The sequence below is a fragment of the Etheostoma spectabile genome, unplaced genomic scaffold (genome assembly GCF_008692095.1).
Source record: "Etheostoma spectabile isolate EspeVRDwgs_2016 unplaced genomic scaffold, UIUC_Espe_1.0 scaffold00006535, whole genome shotgun sequence".
Lineage (NCBI taxonomy): Eukaryota > Metazoa > Chordata > Actinopteri > Perciformes > Percidae > Etheostoma > Etheostoma spectabile.
This window is the reverse complement of record NW_022603395.1, coordinates 1-23374: the sequence shown is the minus strand read 5'-3', so window position 1 is coordinate 23374 and position 23374 is coordinate 1. Positions and strand designations below refer to the sequence as shown.

Sequence of the window (23374 nt, the reverse complement as noted above, 5' to 3'; positions counted from 1 at the left end):
ACTCAGCATTATCATCTAATAACACACAGACTGGCAGTTAACGTGGAATAACACACGGAATAACACACGGAATAACACACGGAATAACACACGGAATAACACACGGAATAACACACGGAATAACACACGGAATAACACATGGAATAACACACGGAATAACACACGGAATAACACACGGAATAATACACGGAATAATACACGGGATAACACATGGAATAACACATGGAATAACATATGGAATAACACATGGGATAACACACGGAATAACACAAGGAATAACATACGGAATAACACATGGGATAACACACGGAATAACATACGGGATAACACATGGGATAACACACGGAATAACACATGGAATAATACATGGAATAACACACGGAATAACACACGGAATAACACATGGAATAATACATGGAATAACACACGGAATAACACACGGAATAACACATGGATTAATACACAGAATAATACATGGGATAACACATGGAATAATACATGGGATAATACATGGGATAATACATGGGATAATACATGGAATAACCCATGTTACATCTAAAGGGGGGGGGGGGGGGCGTTAGAAGAGAGGAGGGCGTGTTGAGGACACACAGACTCCAGGCTGGTTAAAGATGTCTGTCCTGAACTCATTTAAAAACTCCAACATCCAATCAGACGGCTCACTGCACTAGTCGGAGCTAATAACATAGAAATAAAACTACTGGGTAATGTAGTTTAATAATTAATGTGTGGTGCTTGTAGTTCCTGTTGATGTCACCAGAGGGCGCCATGATGTCACCACTGTTTCTAAATGTAGCTCAGTGGTCTGTCTGGTCTCAGTAGTCCAGCGTGGACCGGGGGGTCCTGAGGGTTTTGTGATGTGGACTAAGACGAGGAGATGTAGAAGGATTCATTCTGAGGAAACTACAACATGTTCTAACATTGGTGAATATTAATATCTCTGAATGGAGGAGTTTAGACGTCATCAGACTAACGTGGTGTTAACGTCTCAAACAGCAACTTCCACTTCCTCCAACCAGTCCCACGTGTTGAAGAAGAAGAAGAAGAAGAAGAAGAAGAAGAAGAAGAAGAAGGTCGCTCTCCACCTGAAGCTATGGCGGGGGCGGGGGGGCCCTATCTCCCACTTCTTATTGATTTCAGTCCACATTACTGTCCCTTAAAATGATAGGACAGAATCTCTGAAGGACTCAGATGTGGTAAAGCGTTAAAATGTCCCAGTTTAATGTGGTTTATGAGACAGGGACAGTGTTCATTAATTATCATCGTTGGAAATGCACCAGAATTAGACAAAAGGCTATTTTTCATCCGTTGTCCCGGGACACGTCTTAAAACTGTCTCCCTAAGAAAAACCAGATTACAGTCAACAATCCAGATATAAAAAGTAGTAAAACAGATAAAACTCTTCAAACCCCGTTGAGAAATACAGAGTACACGTTAATACACACATTAGGGTAAAAATAATAATTATAATACACATTCACACAACAGAGACACAAGATGCAGATGACATTACACTTTATATATATAAATACACATATATACATACATATATATAGATAGAAGGACCAGAACCAGTGTTTTGACTCTATGACCTCGATAGACCAGTTCTCCAGGTCTTGAGGGTTCAGATTGAATATTTCCAGATGTGAGATCTTCTCTCTGCATAGTTGTGATGATTGTGAAATATCCCAGGTAAAGATGGTAGTAAGGATCTGGGCATATGGAGAACTAGAATCCTTATTGCTAGACCACATCTCCATGTTTAAAGAGAACTACAAAGACTAACTATCTTTAACATGATTATGATGATGTTCCTCTCCTCTCCAGAGCCCCCCAGGAGACGGAGCCCCAGAGGACTCAGGGGAGGAAAGTCCAACGGTTTTATTAAAGCACCAATAAAACTTCCAGGCAACAGGGTCCAGGAAACGGCCGGCAACGGGAAAAACAGGCGGTCGTCCCAAATCCCCGGTAATCAGGAACATAGGAACACGGGACCAGGGAAAAACCACTGGAAGGACCACAGACCCCCCACAGGAGGAAAGGAAAGACTGGACTTAATACACAAGATAGGGAGACAATGAGGCCCAGGTGCAACACATGGGGGGGGGGGGGCAGGTGATCACACAGGTGGGAAAGCAGGAGACAGGAAGTTAAACAAGACATCACATGGGAGAGCAGAGAAACTACAAAATATAACAGGAAGAACTACAACAGAACCCCCCACCATGACAGACGGCCTATATCTGGTTTTCTTCTTATTTGGAAATGATTCAAAAGCCACTGATGGAACAAAAAGATCTGGATTTGGAAAAATAAGTCCCAGAACTAAAGAAAGACAGACTTTCCAGTAGTAAAGCAGGAGGAGGTCTGGAAGGGTCCCCTTTATTAACACTCAACACCTTTAAAGGTATTTGGTTAAAAAGACGTCTTAAAAAGCCCAAAAGTCAATTTGGGATTTTATCCCAAAAACTCTCTTTTATTTTAAAAAGTCATTTTCTATCAAATAAATCACGTTTAACCTCCTGTTGTCCTCGGGTCTCATTTGACACATTTTCAAAAAGTTTCTACATCATAAATTTGGGTTTCTTTCAACCAAATTTAGAAACCCAATCAGGTGGATGGTTCCCTTCAAACATTGCTCTTCACAAGATAAGACAAGATAATTCGAATCAAACCCGGAGCATGTGTCATATCCACTGCACCATCACCCCCCCATCATCATGTTTGAGAAGGGCCATCCACACCAAGATCCACAACTTTAAAGATGTTTTTCCTCTCTTCATTTATGATTCAAAGGATTACAAAAAGGTACGAAGACAATCTGAAAATATTTTACATTTGAGTCAAATTATTACCACCCCCCCCACCCTGCCCCAAATGTACAGTAGGGCCTAAAAAAGAAATTAATAAACATTAAAATTACTAATTCATCAAGCAGAGTTAAGAGGTCCACGCACAATGTTCACAATCTATATATATATATATATATATATATATATATATATATATATATATATCAACCATTTCCACGTTATTATTGAACCAGTGTCCATATTATTATATAACAACTATGTTTTAGACCTTAAGGAATTACAGTTTTACAAAAGGAAAGAAGGATTAGGAGAAGGTAATAAGTAGATGTATGAGTCCAGATGATCTAAGTAAGAGGTGGAGATTTTAAATGATCCAGATAACGTATGTATGTAAGTCTCTCGTTAGCATCTCGGAGGCTACTTCAGACGCTACAGAAGTCTCTCGTTAGCATCTCGGAGGCTACTTCAGACGCTACAGAAGTCTCTCGTTAGCATCTCGGATACTACTTCAGACGCTACAGAAGTCTCTAGTTAGCATCTCGGAGGCTACTTCAGACGCTACAGAAGTCTCTCGTTAGCATCTCGGATACTACTTCAGACGCTACAGAAGTCTCTAGTTAGCATCTCGGAGGCTACTTCAGACGTTACAGAAGTCTCTCGTTAGCATCTCGGATACTACTTCAGACGCTACAGAAGTCTCTAGTTAGCATCTCGGAGGCTACTTCAGACGTTACAGAAGTCTCTCGTTAGCATCTCGGAGGCTACTTCAGACGCTACAGAAGTCTCTCGTTAGCATCTCGGAGGCTACTTCAGACGTTACAGAAGTCTCTCGTTAGCATCTCGGAGGCTACTTCAGACGTTACAGAAGTCTCTCGTTAGCATCTCGGAGGCTACTTCAGACGTTACAGAAGTCTCTCGTTAGCATCTCGGAGGCTACTTCAGACGTTACAGAAGTCTCTCGTTAGCATCTCGGAGGCTACTTCAGACGTTACAGAAGTCTCTCGTTAGCATCTCGGAGGCTACTTCAGACGTTACAGAAGTCTCTCGTTAGCATCTCGGAGGCTACTTCAGACGTTACAGAAGTCTCTCGTTAGCATCTCGGAGGCTACTTCAGACGTTACAGAAGTCTCTCGTTAGCATCTTGGATACTACTTCAGACGTTACAGAAGTCTCTCGTTAGCATCTCGGAGGCTACTTCAGACGTTACAGAAGTCTCGGAGGCTACTTGTTTCACAAAGTGACGCATGCTCGACTAACATCGGGGAATGACAAGCACAACAGCGACATGACATTAGCCTGACGTAGCGACCTGAACACGGAGTCATCAGAAGCACACATGAAGAAAAGCAGTGAGAGACAGGAGGAGACTCTCCGTCCTACACAGGACACAGAGACACTGAGGAGCCAGGAGACCAGAACCCAAACCCAGGATAGAGAGTCTGAGTGAATGAGGTGTTGAAGGTGTGGAGGTGGATCAGTGAGTCAGAGGAGACTGTGTAGAAGGACAGAGAGCCAGCAGGACAGTCCACATACACTGCTACTCTACCAGAGACACGGGGGGAGGAGGTGAATTTTCCTCTGAATTTGTGCCAGACAATGTAAATAGCATCATCATTATTATCAGAGGGCCTTAGACTCCAGGACTGATCATTACTTCCAAACCAAACCATATCAATGCGTCCTCTACTGCTGATTCCTCTGTAACTCACTGATATAAGAACCTCTCCTCTGGTCTGGACCTCCCAGTAACAGCGACCAGTCAGACCATCTCTACACAGCAGCTGAGGCCACTGGTCAAACCTCTCTGGATGACCAGGATATGGCTGATCCTCCTCCACATATGTCACCTTCCTGTTGTTGTGAGACAGTTTGAGGTTCCTGTGCACCGTGTTGGTGTCGACTGTGAGTTCACAGGAATCTGACGGAGAGAAGGAGACACAACACAGCTGCAGTTATTAACCAATCAGCTCTTTGGTGATGACATCACAGGGTTGAATGAGTGATGTCACAGTCTGATGAATGAAATTAAAAACACACTTACACTTCCTCAGACCTGGTGTCAACCATCTGACTCCAGCAGGCTCCACCCTGAAAGGAGGGGGGGGGGGGAAATACATCACTCTCTCACACAGCTGGGTTCTGGTCTAATGGAGCGCTGGGTTCTGGTCTAATGGAGCGCTGGGTTCTGGTCTAATGGAGCGCTGGGTTCTGGTCTAATGGAGCGCTGGGTTCTGGTCTAATGGAGCGCTGGGATTTCCTCACTTTATATTCATATTTGGGACGTCAATCAATTCTAATCTTTCATTCAGTTTAATTTCCTTTAAAGTGTCCAATCATAACATGAGATCTCACGACACTTTCCAGATAGAGGAGGTCAATATCAGGATTATATTTCATAGTACAGAACTACCGTCAGCTCTTCCTAAAAGCCAGCAAGGTGCCCGCCTAGAGCACCATATACAGTGCCTTGCGAAAGTATTGGTCCTCCTTGAACTTTTCAACCTTTTGACACATTTCAGGCTTCAAACATAAAGATATAAAAAATTTATTTTTTGTGAAAAATCATCAACAAGTGGGACACAATTGTGAAGTGGAACGGAATCTATTGGATATTTTAAACTTTTTTAGCAAATAAAAAACTGAAAAGTGGTGCGTGCAAAATTATTCGGCCCCTTTACTTTCAGAGCAGCAAACTGAGTCCAGAAGTTCAGCGAGGATCTCTGAATGATCCGATGTGGTCCTAAAGGACTGATGGGGATCAATAGAATCCACCTGTGTGGGATCAGGTCTCTGTATAAATGCACCTGCTCTGTGATAGTCTCAGGGTTCTGTTGAAAGCACAGAGAGCATCATGAAGACCAAGGAACACACCAGGCAGGTCCCAGATACTGGTATGGAGAAGTTTAAAGCCGGATTGGGATACAAAAAGATTTCCCAAGCTTTAAACATCCCAAGGAGCACTATGAAAGCGATCATTTTGAAATGGAAGGAGTATCAGACCACTGCAAATCTACCAAGACCTGGCCGTCCCTGTAAACCTTCAGCTCAGACCAGGAGAAGATGATCAGAGATGCAGCCAAGAGGCCCATGATCACTCTGGATGAACTGCAGAGAACTCCAGCTGAGGGGGGACAGTCTGTCCATAGGACAACAATCAGTCGTACACTGCACAAATCTGGCCTTCATGGAAGAGTGGCAAGAAGAAAGCCATTTCTCAAAGATATCCATAAAAAGTCTGGTCTAAAGTTTGCCACAAGCCACCTGGGAGACACACCAAACATGTGGAAGAAGGTGCTCTGGTCAGATGAAATCAAAATCAAACTTTTTGGCCACAATGCAAAACAATACGTTTGGCGTAAAAGCAACACAGCTCCTCACCCTCAACACACCGTCCCCACTGTCAAACATGGTGGTGCAGCATCATGGTCTGGGCCTGCTTCTCTTCAGCAGGGACAGAGAAGATGGTTCAGATTGAGGGGAAGATGGATGCAGCCAAATACAGGACCATTCTGGATGAAAACCTGTTGGAGTCTGCAAAAGACCTGAAACTGGGACGGAGATTTATCTTCCAACAAGACCATGATCCCAAACATACAGCAACATCTACAAAGGAACGGTTCCCAAATAAACGGATCCAGGTGTTAGAACGGCCAAGTCAAAGTCCAGACCTGAATCCAATCGAGAATCTGTGGAAAGAACTGAAAACTGCTGTTCACAAACGCTCTCCATCCAACCTCACTGAGCTCCAGCTGTTTGGAAGGAAGAATGGGCAAGAACTTCAGTCTCTCGATGTTAAACTGATAGAGACATACCCCAAGCGACTTGCAGCTGTAATCGCAGCAAAAGGGGGCTCTACAAAGTATTAACGCAAGGGGGCCCAATCATTTAGCACGCACCACTTTTCAGTTTTTTATTTGCTAAAAATTTTTAAAATATCCAATAGATTTCGTTCCACTTCACAATTGTGTCCCACTTGTTGGTGATTCTTCACAAAAAATAAAATGTTATATCTTTATGTTTGATGCCTGAAATGTGTCAAAAGGTTGAAAAGTTCAAGGAGGACCAATACTTTCGCAAGGCACTGTAGGTCTAAGTCGGCCTCTAGTGGTGCCCTTAAGCATACATCTTTCTCTTAAGAACATTGAATAAGGAAATAAAATGATATAAAACCCTGGTAAAATAAAACCCACATTAAAACAAATGAACATGGCGCCCCCCCCATTTCATTATGGTTCGACACTCACCGTCCAGCACACTCTGGCACAATCAATCAAGCTAACGCTAGTTAGAATATTCTCAAAATGAAAAGGCCCAAACTCTCTGGTGCACAGGGACAAAAACAAAGTATAGAGGAACAGGAGAAAAAAGCCCAGTGTAAAGGTATGTATTTTCATTTCAGACATTAGTTTTAAATTGTGTTTTGTGTGACACTGTTTGACTGGTTAAGGTTGACATTTCATTGCTGGTAGCTAGCTATCACTGCATTATCTGCTAGCACTAGCTATAATAGCATTCTATTACATTCCTAGTAGCAAGCTTGCTTGGTAAATGGAGCTAGCTAGCCTGATAGAAAACAATGCCTGTGCGACATACGAAAGTCAGTGTCTCCTGCACTCTACCTTTCTAAACAATGGGCGAGTCAGAGTGCCATCTATGGTAGAGGGAAATCAAGGAATCAACTCAGCTAGTAAAACTGTGAGACTTTTGCATCCGGCATGCATAGTGCTGCTGGCAGGTGACGTGGAGACCAACCCTGCCCCGCATCCTTTGAACAATGGCTTTCAGGCTAGTTTAGCCTTGCAACAGGCTCAGTTGGCCCACTCTCACTGGCTACTGCAGCCACGGCCAGGGCCGATGTGGCCAGTGTACCATCCATCAATCATGGTCATTCCCCACATGGCCCTGGGCTCCTGTGACCATAATCAGTTTGTTAATTCCTACCATAACCACTGCGTTTCCAGTAGCAGGAGTGCTACCTTTGATAGCTCATCCTATCCAGCTGCCATGGCGAGTTGAAGCGTTTTGTCCTACAGAGCTGATGAGCCGAGGGCCAGCGTCACAGAGCCGGGGTTGCAGTGGCTGCACATCTGCAACAACTGTTGGAACAGAGACGCTGAACCGGTCCACCACCACCTGGATGCCGGCAGTTCACATAGCTGTGCCGAGCCAAGAGCCAGCTTTACAACAGCGGGAGCTTGGAGGACACTTGTCTCCACCACCCCTGACCAGTATAACAGTAGCGGAACCTCACCTAGCTGCCATCGGCCAGTCAGAGATACTATCCAGCTCGTCAGTGGCAATGCTGTGCAACAACACAAGGACAGACTCCACACAAGGGCGTACTCAGAAAACATAAACGACTCAAATTTTTTAGGACACTTAATGAGGCTAGGACTGTTTGGGACCCGGTGTTTAAAAAGGGGGGGGGCTGTTTGGGGGTCATCAAAATATACGCAGCTCGGTACCATGTAATCATACAAAAGAAATCCTCCTTTTTGGAGATTTTAATGACAGAAAAAATCTCAAGCTTATAATAGATTATTTTAACCTTACTCAGATAATAGAACAACAACCCGCCAGAATCAACCACCGCACTCACTCTAGAATTGACTTAGCTTTCCCCAACGAACCGGAAAGGATTATAAAACCCACAACCTGTTAACAGGTCTGTCAGACCATAACGTAATCTTTTTTTCTTGAAAGGTAAAACGCTCAGAAAATCCATATCATATTTCAACCAACCACACTAGTAATTTGACAATTCCCAAGAACCAGCTAGAAAATGTGGACAGAGCTTTGAAAGATATTATCTGGATAAGCTTTATAGAATGCGAGGAGGTGGACGCTGGCACTGACTTATTTCTCTCGAAAGTCAAAGAGGTAATCCTCTCTTTCTCCATGAGGGGGCGCCATGGGAGAAAGAAGTCCAACTCTCTCCCCTGGCTTAACCCTGCCTGTTTAAAGCTAAAAATGCATAGAGATCAATTACTCCAAAAATCTATTAAGTCTGGGCTTAACATAGACAGACTTAGTTTTACAAGAGCCAGAGCTAAAGTGACGTCCGCATTACGAAAGGCCAAAGCAAACTTTTTCATTCAAATTATTAAAAACGCTGGAGGTAACGGTAAAAAAATATGGCAGATCATAAAGAAATTGACAGAGAAACAACCCAAGCAGGACATTAGGCTTAGAGTTGAAAATGAACAACCTGTTGGTGAGAGACCCAGTTGTTCTGGCACAATTCCTTCTTTGTTAAATCAATATTGTAATATTGACTATTGTAAATCAATAGTCGATTTAGTGAAACATCTTCCGAGGGTTCTGATCAGCAGGTTCCCACTCTACCTCACAATAATCATCCCAAATCTTATATCCAAGAGATTACAGAACCAGAAGTCATTGATATTATTACGGCTCTGAAGAATTCCAAAGCCAAGGCTATGTATGGGCTTGACACTAGTTTTATAAAGGCACATAAAGAGGCTTTAGCCCCCCCACTCATGCACTTGGTTAATTTATCTATAAAAAATTCAATTGTTCCTAAGGCATGGAAATTGGCCTCAGTTACCCCAATATCCAAAGCTGGAGACAAATCTGACATGAATAATTATAGACCAATAAGCATTCTACCTGTAATTTCGAAAATTATTGAAAACTGGATAAGCAAACAAATCACTGAATTCCTCAGCAATAGTCAAACACCTTTCCATCCCGTGCAGTTTGGGTTTCGGCCACACCACTCAACCAAGACAGCATTGGCCATGTTTATGGAAAAAATTAAATGTCAGCTAGATAAAAATGGATGTGTTGGTGATGTATTTTTGAATTTGAAAAGAGCTTTTGATACCGTCGATCACAAAGTGCTGCTATCTAAATTGTCCCGTTTCAATTTTTCTGCTCAAACTATTAACTGGTTTCACTCATACTTGTCTCACGAAAAACTGTGCACTATGGTGGGCGGGGTTAGTTCTGCCTATACTGGTAGTTCAGTAGGAGTCCCCCAAGGCTCCATACTGGGGCCCATTTTATTTTCTCTATATATTAATGACTTACCTGAACACTGTTTACATGTTAAGGTCCAGCTTAATGCCGATGACACTGTAATTTTTTACTGAAGCAAAAGATCTTGTGGAGGCAGCTCGAGTTCTCTTAACAGCTCTTACACACACACACACACACACACACACACACACACACACACACACACACAAACACACACTGTGACAACTTGAAATCATCAGTTGCATCAGCTGTTCGCTCGTGCAGCGGAGCCGCCCCTTAAACACAAATTGTTTGATTATTTTCCGGTGCGCGACAGCAAGGAGAGAGGACTTGTGGGGATTGAGTGGACAGAGTAGGATGTTGGAGAAAGCAGAGTCGGCGGAGCTACAGCTCAGTGCGTAGCAAGATAAGTAAAGAAGTAAAGGTCGTTTTAATCCCTTAACTCGTTGCCCAAACCGCTACTGTCTGCTCCGTTAAACCTCTGAACAATCACTGGGAACTCTGGATACAATTCTCAGCCGTTCACTGAGACCCCGCTAAACCCCGGACTGGATTATGGACTGACTGGTATGACTAATTGACTGACTGATTAGACTAAAAGTCTGTAAGTGTTTGTTTTTGCATTTCATGAAATGTTATTTTTGGTTGCATGTACCGTTGGACTAGGACTAACTGGATGTCTTGAGACCAAACAATTTATGTTCTGTTCTATTCCACAAACGAACTGAGTCATAGGAAAACCAGAGGTGGAGTTTTTCGTTGGATTTTTGTGGATTTTTCTTTTGGTATTATTGGACATCGCAACTATTCTGTGGGACTTTTTTGAGTGTTTTGCTTAAATTTTTCTGTTTAAATATATGAACATTTGATTGGATTCTTGAATTGTGTGTTGTTTTGTTGGGTTTATTCTTTTGTTTGTTTAGGGTGTGCATTTCTATACGTGCACGCTTGTGAGGTTATGTTCTTTTATCCTACATATAAAATACAAACAACCTGTACTAGACTAGAACTATCTTTGACGTCAGGAGAGAGACCTGGCTGGCACCCCATGACCATTTAAAAAAAAAAAACATAAAAGGGATAAAGACAAACTGTCACAACACATACCGCACAAACAGTAGATCGTGTCATATTTTAAATGTAAAAAAAAATTATTTATACTTGTCGAAGCAATCTTCTAATGTTATTACTATGATGTTGGGAACAGAAGAGTTGGAAGTTTATTAATGAAATTAAATATTTAGGTGTGATTATAGACTCTAGTCTCTCTTTTAAAAACCATGTTAAAATGATATCCAAAAGAATCAAATTCAATCTTCATAATTTTAAACAAATCAGAGGATCTCTATCAGATTCAGCTGCCCTGATGTTTCTGCACTCAATGATACTTTCACATGTGAAATATTGCATCACCAGCTGGTCTATGTCGGGTACTACTACCCTAAAACCAGCTGGTCTATGTCGGGTACTACTACCTTAAAACCAGCTGGTCTGTGTCGGGTACTACTACCCTAAAACCAGCTGGTCTGTGTCGGGTACTACTACCCTAAAACCAGCTGGTCTGTGTCGGGTACTACTACCCTATAACCAGCTGGTCTATGTCGGGTACTACTACCCTAAAACCAGCTGGTCTATGTCGGGTACTACTACCCTAAAACCAGCTGGTCTCTGTCGGGTACTACTACCCTAAAACCAGCTGGTCTATGTCGGGTACTACTACCCTAAAACCAGCTGGTCTATGTCGGGTACTACTACCCTATAACCAGCTGGTCTCTGTCGGGTACTACTACCCTAAAACCAGCTGGTCTCTGTCGGGTACTACTACCCTAAAACCAGCTGGTCTATGTCGGGTACTACTACCCTAAAACCAGCTGGTCTATGTCGGGTACTACTACCCTATAACCAGCTGGTCTCTGTCGGGTACTACTACCCTAAAACCAGCTGGTATATGTCGGGTACTACTACCCTATAACCAGCTGGTCTCTGTCGGGTACTACTACCCTAAAACCAGCTGGTATATGTCGGGTACAACTACCCTAAAACCAGTTGAGCTTCTGTACAAGAAGGCGCTTAAGACTCTGGATAAAAAAATAAAAAAAACTTTCTCTTATCATCATTGCAATATCTTAGAGAAATATAACTTATTGAGTTTTGTTAGTTATTTAAAATGTTCCTCTTTGTGTTTAATTTATAAAGTACTTCATGGCCTGGCGCCACCCCCCGCTGGAGTTTATAAAATAGAGACACACTTGGATCACCAGAGCGGTTGTTAACGGGGACTGTGAGGTTCCTTTCAGAAAAACTTCCTTCAGCCATAATGCACTCTCTATTAAAGGCAGTGCATTATGGGACATACTTTGTCACACTTGAAAATACATGCTTTTCTCGCCTAAATTTTAAACAAAAAAAGTGATGCAGTTCCCACATACTTTGGCCGTCTGGGATGATCCTGAGGTCATTGGGGAGTTAACACTCTCAACTTTTTGTCTCTGTGTTTTTCTCATTTCTTATTTCCAAAAAAACTTAAAAGTGCAAAATACAAAACTTCTCAAATACAAAAACACATCCACATCACTCACACAAATATCTGAAATAACTACACACATAAATTTTTAGAAATAAGTAATTATAAATTGATGAAATGGTGAAATGCAATAAGAAGGCCTTATTTTTGCTTTGACACAGCTGGAGCCATCACAGGGTTAAAAGTTTCTGGTCAACTTCTGCTGATAGAATCTGCTGGTGTCTGGAGTTACTTTGTAGCGCGCCGAGGGGATAAGATACAAGCGATCAAAACGCAGAAATTATGAACTATCTAGATTTCTCTAAGTCAAAACTCGGACAGAAACTAGAAGATTGTGAGGGAACCAGCTAATTTTGGATTACAGGGCTTGGATATTCTAATACCTTGGACTGTTGACGATGTAGGAAAAATAGTTTTTGGCGATCTTTCACCGCTGTGAAAAAAAGACACGAGGAAACAGGTAGGAAAACACACTCAACTTAGACTCGAATCTTTCTGTGTTTCTTCATAACATGAGTATAACCGCTGTAAGTCACCTTGTGTAGGCTTAATAGAATCTTGAGATTTTAAGCTTTCTACTGATATGCTGCATGAGCGTGTTTATGAAGATTTAATGCTTGCAATTTATGAGTGAAGAAAACATTTTCTCAAACGGGCCCGTTGCCGGGACCGAATATCTGAACAGGTTAACAAAGGCAGTTATCATTTTAGTTCCTGGAGATGTTCTCCTTTAAAACTTCCTCCACTAATATCTCCTTCTTGTTGATCAGTGTGTGTACCTGAGAGTGTCCAGTCTCCAGAGAGGATCCTTCAGTCCCGCTGACAGCAGCTTCACTCCTGAGTCTCCTGGATGATTGTAGCTCAGGTCCAGCTCTCTCAGATGGGAGGGGTTGGAGCTCAGAGCTGAGACCAGAGAAGAACAGCCTTCCTCTGAGATCAGACAGCCTGACAGACTGGAAACACACAGAACAACACACAGGAAGCCTCTGTCAACTCGTGGAGCCATGTGGTAGGTCTTTCTTTGGTTGTCGTCCAGGTATATTTTAGTCCAGATTTAGAATAATCTTTAAAATCATCTGAGGTATTTAATTATTGAGTCTCAAAACTACTGCTAAAGTTGATCATATCAACAGACACAAAGCTACACGTCAGCTGTTTATCAACTAAAGTTAGTCAGAGTTTAAATGGTCATCAGTTGAACGGGTTAATGAATCCTGACCTGAGAGTCTCCAGAGTGCAGTGTGGACTCTTCAGTCCATCAGAGACCAGCTTCCCTCCTGAATCCTGCAGGTTGTTGTTACTCAGGTCCAGCTCTCTCAGACTAGAGGACTGGGAGCTGAGAACTGAGGACAGAGCTTCACAGCTTCTCTCTGACAGGTTACAGACACTCAGCCTGGAGACCACAGGAAGGAAACACGTTGTTTTTAGTAACTCTCGTTGAAAAACAGTAATCAGAGTATTTATTGATGAATAAATCACACAGAGCTTTTTTGGAGGGCAATGAAGAAGACAGATAACGTTTGTGTTTGAATGTTAACTCTGGTGATAAAGAATATAAAATCCCTTTTAAACACATGAAAACTCTTGCAATATTATTACAAACAAGTTGGAAACATGATAACTAATTGTGACTGAATGAGGACTAGCAAGACATCCGTTATTCGAATCCTTGAATTGTTACATTTTCATTCCTGACGAAGAGATATATAAGACGACAAATAACAATTTTGTTTATATGTTGAGTCTCGACTTTTGTTGATACAGTAAATGAAATCCCTTCTCCGGTTAATAACTAAATGAAAGTTATAATCAAACTGGATTCATATTGTGGAGCAGATCACTCTCAAAATAAAGAAAACCAACAGAGAGGATGTGTAGTCCCTCCGTGTTAAACGTTAGTCAGCCAGTCATCTTAAGCTAATGTTAGCTTTGTAATGCTAGAGATCGTGGAATATTCCAAAATGTAATAGGTACCGCACATATAAACACCAAACTGCTTGGCTAACTTAATCTGGTTATAACTAAAATATCTACTGGAATAAACATGTGTTCATGGATAGATTAAACTGCTATACGTCTGGAAACCTCATTATTGATCAGTGGCACAGCTGATGTGGTCCAAACAGCTGATGTGGTCCAAACAGCTGATGTGGTCCAAACAGCTGATGTGGTCCAAACAGCTGATGTGGTCCAAACTATTCCAGTAACAGTTACCTCCAGAGTGTAAAATGTTGTTTCATCCAATGATTCACGTCTCATCCTCTTCCAACCATTCATCAAAACTAAGTCCTCCATATGAATCAAAATTAACACCAAAACAATCCATTGTATCGATGTTGTGGGCTAACGTTACTGTTTCTTTGATTCAGCTCTGGAAGTTACAGTGTTGCCATGGAAATGGGGGAGTAATATGTCATGTGATGCACCAGGTGTGCTCCAATGTCTCTGGGGGGGCTGTCATGCTGATTTGAGTATGTTCTAAATGTCTAGATGACCAATCAGATTGTCTGGTTGGATCTACTTGGTGTATGATCAGGAATAAACAAAGTCACATGATATTAAAATGAATGATTTCTGGATCTCAGCCACAGTTCATTATTCATTCTTTATGAAGTGATTCTAGATCAGAATAAAATACTTTGGAAACATTCACATGTTTTACTCCAAAGTATTTTTCAGTACTGTGTTTTCAAAGATTATTGTTGTTGGTCTGACCTGAGAGTCTCCAGAGTGCAGTGTGGACTCTTCAGTCCATCAGAGACCAGCTTCCCTCCTGAATCCTGCAGGTTGTTGTTACTCAGGTCCAGCTCTCTCAGACTAGAGGACTGGGAGCTGAGAACTGAGGACAGAGCTTCACAGCTTCTCTCTGACAGGTTACAGCCACTCAGCCTGGAGAGACCACAGGAAGGAAACAAGTTGTTATATTTAACTCCTGTTGAAAGATATCAGAGTACTTGTTGATGATTAAATATCACTTGCCGGGATATCACAACATAAATTTAGGAAGAATTGAATCCACAGGGCCTGGGCTTGTCTTGGAAAAAGTCATGAGTGTCTCTAGGCCTGGAGCCAAGGCCCGGCACATATCAGGTCATGCTTACTGGATTTAGCACACAGGCGTCCTTATCAGTTTGAATGGAAGGAGTTTTTTTACCTCCTGGCAGAGGAGCCCGGCGTTTTACTATTACCCGGGGTTGAGCCCGGCGTTTTACTTTTTTCCGGGGTTGAGCGATGGGGGAAGGAAGTGGTGTATATTTGGTTCCAGCATCTACCAGGTGATTCATGTGGTCAGTGAACTCCAACATGGGGGTAGGGGAAAGAGGGGAAAGGGTGAGTGGAGACAGCGATGGCTCTTCAAGGTGTTTGGGGTTGGTAAGAGGGTTAGAGGGGTGCTGGATGGGTGAAAAGGGGAGTTGAGGTTTTGCATCTGAGGAGTGAGGAGTAACAAGACATCCAGCATGTAAATTCACATAAGATTAGGTTCTCAAATTGTTAAATTTTAAATCCTGATATGAGAAGGGCTGTTTAAATTTAATAAAGCGTAAGGTTTAGGGAAATCTATAAGACGGTAAATAACGATTGTTTTTATATGTTGAGTCTCAACTTTTGTTGATACAGTAAATGAAATCCCTTCTCAGCATGGTTTAATATCTGCTACTGTACTCTAAACAAGTTGGATAAATGATAATTAATCGTGACTGAATTAAGCAATATTACACAAGAGGGTTTGATTTAAATGTAAATGTGCTGTATTACTCAATTTCTCCATTTCTTTGCACAAAACTCTCCAGAAAGTGCCAAATTTAAAAGTTTATTTTTCAAAAATCTTTTTGTCTAGTGGTTGTTATTGTAACTCAAAGTATGGTGAACATCTTAATTTATGTCAGTTTAGTAATTCATATTTTCTTTCAAGAAGCCATATTTGAGCACACACATATTCATGTAGATTAATTTAAATGTTAAGGGGAAGATTAAAAAAGAGAAACTGGATCTGTGAATTCTCACAGAATTACAACTGAATTCATATCTTGCTTATGAGTCAAAATCTTATTAACCTGGAGTCCCAGTCTCTGTCACAATAATCATATATGGGATGTTTTAGGGCTATTGGCAGGCATCCATTTAAATTGTAGGCAATGGCACTAAGAGCCTGTATTCCACGAACACTGAAGTTTCTCAGCTTGCACTCTAGAAACATTTTGTGTTGTTCGCACGGTTACTTTTATACTTTAAGTACATTTTCAAGCCTGTACTTGTTCCTTTTACTTGAGTAAAGGAGTTAAATCTGTACTTCTACTTTTACAAGAGTATTTCTAACACAAGTATCTGTACTTCTAACTGAGAATATAGTTTGCTGTTAGTATATGGTTAGAATATGGCTGTGTCTCATGTGACCTTGTTATTTGTACACCCCTGTGACTATACAGATCATAATAACATGGAAATAGGAACTTGTTGACGTTATCATGTCACTTATTGGGAGCAGTAGCTAGTTGGAACCAGTTACCTGCAGAATCTTTGCAAGGCTAAGCTAATGCTGGGGGCGTCAGACAGAGTTACAGCACGCATGGAGATGAGAAGGGTATGTATCAACGGGTCTATCTTGGGGGGATGCAGTGAATAAGCTAAAGTCCCATTTAGTCTATGTCTTCCTTTAAGCAAACGTTAGCTTTGTAGTGGTAGAGATCGTGGAATTTTCCAAAACATAATAACTACCGCACATATAAACACCAAACTGCTTGGTTAACTTAATCTGGTTATAACTACAAAATCCAATGAAAGGTTTTTTCATGGATAGACTTAGCTACTATATGTCCGCAAACATCATCATTGATGTGTCAGTGGCACAGCTGATGTGATCCAAACAGCTGATGTGATGTGATTACTCCATTTAAAAAAAGACAATCCATTGTATCGATGTTGTGGGCTAACGTTACTGTTTCTTTAATTCAGACCTGGAAGTTACAATGTTGCCATGGAAATGGGGGAGTAATATGTCTTGTGATGCACCAGGTGTGCTCCAATGTCTCTGGGGGGGCTGTCATGCTGATTTGAGGATGTTCTAAATGTCTAGATGACCAATCAGATTGTCTGGTTGGATCTACTTGGTGTATGATCAGGAATAAACAAAGTGTCATGATATTAAAATATAAATGATATAAATTATTATTTCTCAGTACTGTGTTTTCAAAGATTATTGTTGTTGGTCTGACCTGAGAGTCTCCAGTGTGCAGTGTGGACTCTTCAGTCCATCAGAGATCAGCTTCCCTCCTGAATCCTGCAGGTTGTTGTTACTCAGGTCCAGCTCTCTCAGACTAGAGGACTGGGAGCTGAGAACTGAGGACAGAGCTTCACAGCTTCTCTCTGACAGGTTACAGCCACTCAGCCTGGAGAGACAACAGGAAGGAAACGAGTTGTAAAATTAGCTCCTGTTGAAAGATATCAGAGTATTTAATGCTGAATGAATTCCACATACAGAACTTTTTTGGAGGCTTTGACCACTGGCAGCAGCCTCAGAAGAGCCTCCTCTGATGCACCGTATTTATACAGGTCAAACACGTCCAGATCTTCTTCTGATGACAGTAAGATGAAGACCAGAGCTGACCACTCAGCAGGAGACTTATGTAATGCGTGGACTTCTCCTGAACTCAGGTAACGTTGGATCAGGTCCACTAGAGAACCATCATTCAGTTCATTCAGACAGTGGAACAGATTGATGCTTCTCTCTGCAGACAGATCCTCATCCATCTTCTTCTTGATGTACTTCACTGTTTCCTGATTGGTCTCTGAGCTACTTCCTGTCTGTGTCAGCAGACCTCGTAGGAGATTCTGATTGGTCTGCAGTGAAAGACCCAGGAGGAAGCGGAGGAACAAGTCCAGGTGTCCATTAGGACTCTGTAAGGCCTCGTCCACAGCACTCTGGTAGAACTGTGTTGGTGTTGTTTGTTCTTCTGCCAGCAGGTTGACTCCAGAGTTGGTGAAGGTCAGATGGACATGAAGAGCAGCCAGAAACTCCTGAACACTCAGATGGACGAAGCTGAACACCTTGTCCTGGTACAGTCCTCTCTCCTCTTTAAAGATCTGTGTGAACACTCCTGAGAACACTGAGGCTGCTCTGATATCGATGCCACACTCTGTCAGGTCTGATTCATAGAAGATCAGGTTGCCTTTCTTCAGCTGCTCAAAAGCCAGTTTTCCCAGAGACTCTATCATCTTCCTCGTCTCTGGACTCCAGTGTGGATCTGTCTCAGCTCCTCCATCATACTTGATGTTCTTCACTTTGGACTGAACCACCAGGAAGTGGATGTACATCTCAGTCAGGGTCTTGGGCAGCTCTCCTCCCTCTCTGGTCTTCAACTCGTCCTCCAGAACTGTAGCAGTGATCCAGCAGAAGACTGGGATGTGGCACATGATGTGGAGGCTTCGTGATGTCTTGATGTGAGAGATGATTCTGCTGGCCTGCTCCTCATCTCTGAATCTCTTCCTGAAGTACTCCTCCTTCTGGGCGTCAGTGAACCCTCTGACCTCTGTCACCATGTCAACACACCCAGGAGGGATCTGATTGGCTGCTGCAGGTCGTGTGGTTATCCAGAGGCGAGCAGAGGGAACCAGATTCCCCCTGATGAGGTTTGTCAGCAGCACACCCACTGAGGTGGACTCTGAAACATCAGTCAGGATCTCAGTGTTGAGGAAGTCCAGAGGAAGTCGACACTCATCCAGACCGTCAAAGATGAAGACCACCGGGAACTCTTCAAACCTGCAGATTCCTGCTTCTTTGGTTTCACTAAAGAAGTAATCAACAAGTTCCACCAAGCTGAACTTTCTCTCTTTCAGCACATTCAGCTCTCTGAAGGTGAATGGGAATGTGAACTGGATGTCCTGGTTGGCTTTGCCTTCAGCCCAGTCCAGAGTGAACTTCTGTGTTAAGACTGTTTTCCCGATGCCAGCCACTCCCGTTGTCATCACTGCTCTGATTGGTTGATCTCTTCCAGGTGGGGTTTTAAAGATGTCTTCTTGTCTGATTGTTGGTTCTGGTGTGTCTGGTTTCCAGGATGCTGTTTCAATCTGTCTGACCTCGTGTTGATCATTGACCCCTGCAGCCCCTCCCTTCATGAGGTAGATCTCTGTGAACATCTGATTCAGAACGGTTTGGTTTCCTGCTGTAGCAATCCCCTCAAACACACGCTGGAACTTCCTGTCTAGCTTAGATTTGAGTTTACGCTTACAAACTCCTGCTGGACTTCCTGAATGAACACAGAACAAAGAAGATCAGTAGGTGATTTATAAAGAAACAGGAACATACTCTGACCCTTCTCTGGAGACATTAGTAAACGTCCCATTAGTCCAGCAAGTTAAATCTTTAGAGAAATCCTCTTACTGCTCTGCAGACGGTCAGCCAGCTCGTCCTGCTTCATTCTCCTCAGGAAGTGCAGTGTGATCTTCAGAAACGCCTCTCTGCTCCTCCTCTGCACTTCATCCTCACCCTCCCTCTGACTCTCTGAGCATTCTGGGTAATCTGGTCTCAGAAGCTTCTGGATCTTCTTCAGCTCGTTCTTCACAAAAGTGACGATGTTCTCCTCCAGCAGCTGGAACAGAAGATTATATGAATGACAATCAGACTGAAATCATGGAAGCAACCATCAGATCCATGATGGACAGACTGAGGACCCTCTGGTCTGGACAGGGCAGCATGGAGATGATTGGGAACAGAATAGATGTAAAAGTTGTTGGTGTACATGTACTGACCATAAAGATGGAGTCCAGGTGGGTTTGATGCTGCTGGGAGGACTGGGACCCACTGGGACCCTCTGAGCTCTCCTGGTCCACTCTGTGGAGGAATCAGGAAGAATTAGCTCCCATCATGTCTGTCCACACAGAGACACGCACAAGGTAAAGGTCCTGAGACTTAAAGTGTTGATTCCAACATAGAATCAGATGGTTTCCCCTGACAGTAAAGATCTGGTGGTCCTGCTGACCCCCCTGTTAGTGGTCCTGCTGACCCCCCTGTTAATGGGCCTCATCTCCATGCCTGGCTTTACCGTAACGTTACATCTACAGCAACGGCTTTCAGGACTTCACCTGGAGCTCCCAATGAGAAGGTAAGTGTGTTCCTCTCTGCCATTGGCTGTCTCAGCGTTAGCTATCAGCTGACATGGGGCTAATTTTAGAGCTAGTTTTTTGGGGACATCGATGTGAAAAACCCAACGGCAGAGACAAATAGACGTAACTATGCTACGGGGGGGGGGGCAACACAGTCTGATAACTTTAGACCACATAAGCTCTGTTTCCATCCACACATTTATATCTGAATTAAGTGATATCAAATGAAAAATTCCTTATGGAAACAGTAAAATTCGATAGAATTTTCATGAATTTTTCAAAGGAAAAATGTTTGTCTCATCAGATTTTATCTTGATGATATTCTTTTTATGTGATCAACGCTGATGGAAACGTTATTTGTTGAATAAATAAAGAATACCGATTAAGTTTTAGGTCCTTTTTTTGTTGCAACGCACCACAAAACACAGAAGTTGTTGTTGAATGTTGTGATTCAGTGTAAATGAGTGGAAACACCTTAAAATGTCTCCAACCAATCAGATGTCCAGTCTGACCCAAAACAGCGTGTGATGTCATCACCACTAGTTCTTATTGGCTGTAAAGCCGTTGGATGGAAACACACTTTCACCAGATTTATTTACCAAACATCAGATCATTTGATTGACAAGTGGATGGAAACTTAGATCCTGAGAACCAAACGGGACCGGGACCGGTTCTCTCTCTCGGGATCTTGCAGGATAGGATTTTTTGGAGGGGGGGGGCAGTCACGTGATCTGGATATGATGGCACTGTTGTCGTGGGCTCAGGATGGGATGTTAGCGACGAATGCCTCGCCCCCCCGGTATTCCCAGTAGGAGAAGAACATCTGGGAAGAACGTTGCCGTTCCTGATGTGTAGCCTAGCTGATGGCTATGGGAGATTTAAAATGCTTTTTGATGGGGCTACAACACCAGATCCTATTGGTCCAGACCAGGTCCAGTATTAAACGGAGATCTACATTGGTGTGAAAAAGTGTTTGCCCCCTTCCTCATTTCCTGTTCCTTTGCATGTTTGTCCCACTTAAGTGTTTCGGAACATCAAACCAATTTAAACAATAGTCAAGGACAACACAAGTAAACACAAACTGCAATTTGTAAATGAAGGTGTTTTATTATTAAAGGTGAAAAAAATCCAAACCATCATGGCCCTGTGTGAAAAAGTGATTGCCCCCTAAACCTAATAACTGGTTGGGCCCCCCTTAGCAGCAACAACTGCTACAAGCGTTTGCGATAACGTGCAATGAGGCTTTTACAGCGTCCTGGGAATTTTGGCCCACTCATCTTTGCAGAATTGTCCTAATTCAGTTACATTAGAGGGTTTTTGAGCATGAACGGCCCTTTTTAAGGTCATACCACAACATCTCAATAGGATTCAGGTCAGACTTTGGCTAGGCCACTCCAAAGTCTCATTTGTTTTTCTTCAGCCATTCGGTGGTGGACTTGCTGGTGTGTTTAGGATCGTTGTCCTGCTGCAGAACCCAAGTTTGTTCAGCTGAGTACACGAACAGACGTCGGACATTCTCCTTCAGGATCTCTTGGTAGACAGCAGAATCATAGTTCCTTTTATCACGCAAGTCTTCCAGGTCCTGAAGCAGCAAACAGCCCCAGACCATCACACTACCACCACCATATTTTACTGTTGGTATAATGTTCTTTTTATGAAATGCAGTGTTCCTCTACGCCAGATATACTTGGACACACACCTTCCAAAGAGTTCCACTTGGTCTCATCGGTCCACAGAATGTTGTCCTAAAAGTCTTGGGGTCATCAAGATGTGTTGTGGAGAAATTGAGACGAGCTTTGATGTTCTTTTTGCACAGCAGTGGTTTTCTCCTTGGAACTCTGCCATGCAGGCCATTTTTGCCCAGTCTTTTCCTGATGGTGGAGGCATGAACGCTGACCTTACTGAGGCAAGTGAGGCCTGCAGTTCTTTGGACGTTGTTGTGGGGTCTTTGTGACCTCTTGGATGAGTCGTCGCTGCGCTCTTGGGGTAATTTGGGCGGCAGGCCACTCCTGGGAAGGTTCACCACTGTTCCATGTCTTCGCCATTTGTGGATAATGGCTCTCACTGTGGTTCGCTGGATTCCCAAAGCTTTGGAAATGGCTTTATAACCTTTCCAGACTGATAGATCTCAATTACTTTCTTTCTCAATGGTTCCTGAATTTCTTTGGGTCTCGGCATGATGGGTAGCTTTAAGGATCTTTGGTGGACCTTACTGTGTCAAGCAGCTCCTATTTAAGTGATGCCTTGATTGTGAAACAGTGTGGCAATAATCAGGCCTGGGTGTGGCTAGAGACATTGAACTCAGGTGTGGACAACCACAGTTATAGTATGTTTTAACAAGGGGGGCAATCACTTTTTCACACAGGGCCATGATGGTTTGGATTTTTTTTCACCTTTAATAATAAACACCTCATTTACAAATTGCATTCTGTGTTTACTTGTGTTGTCCTTGGTATTGTTTAAATTGGTTTGATGTTCCGAAACACTTAAGTGTGACAAACATGCAAAGGAACAGGAAATGAGGAAGGGGGCAAACACTTTTTCACACCACTGTATAGTTGAAGACCGGTCTCACTGGACAGCTTTCAGATGGAGAATATAAATATATGTGAAGAAGAAAGATGCTGAGAATAAACTCCAAAAACTTCTCTGGCGACATAAAAGTTAAAACATGAATCAGTAATATTATAATATTAATAACAGCTGACCTCTCTCCAGCAGAGGGTTGATCTCCTTTAAAGTTAATGAGGCCTTGATATGACCCGTCGCTCTTAAAGGACACACAGCTGGGTCCAGGTCCCGCAGAGTCGGGTCTCTGATGGATCCTGTTACACAGAGAGTAAGACCAACAGGGATGAAATCCACTTTTTAATATCAGACACAAAACTGCTGCAGATACAAGCAGCGACTAAAACTA

The 23374-nt window shown here is 42.6% G+C and overlaps 1 protein-coding gene across 1 annotated transcript; it reads right to left on the bottom strand.

The window, feature by feature from the left end:
* Nucleotides 1-17779: 17779 nt before the first annotated feature.
* LOC116678154 (protein NLRC3) lies at nt 17780-23282 on the bottom strand (the record flags this gene model as incomplete). The annotated part of the gene is made up of 5 exons (XM_032508204.1): nt 17780-17786; nt 17963-19601; nt 19736-19943; nt 20104-20185; nt 23166-23282. Coding segments are annotated over 5 exons (2053 nt in total), but the record flags the coding sequence as incomplete, so codon positions are not given.
* Nucleotides 23283-23374: the final 92 nt, after the last annotated feature.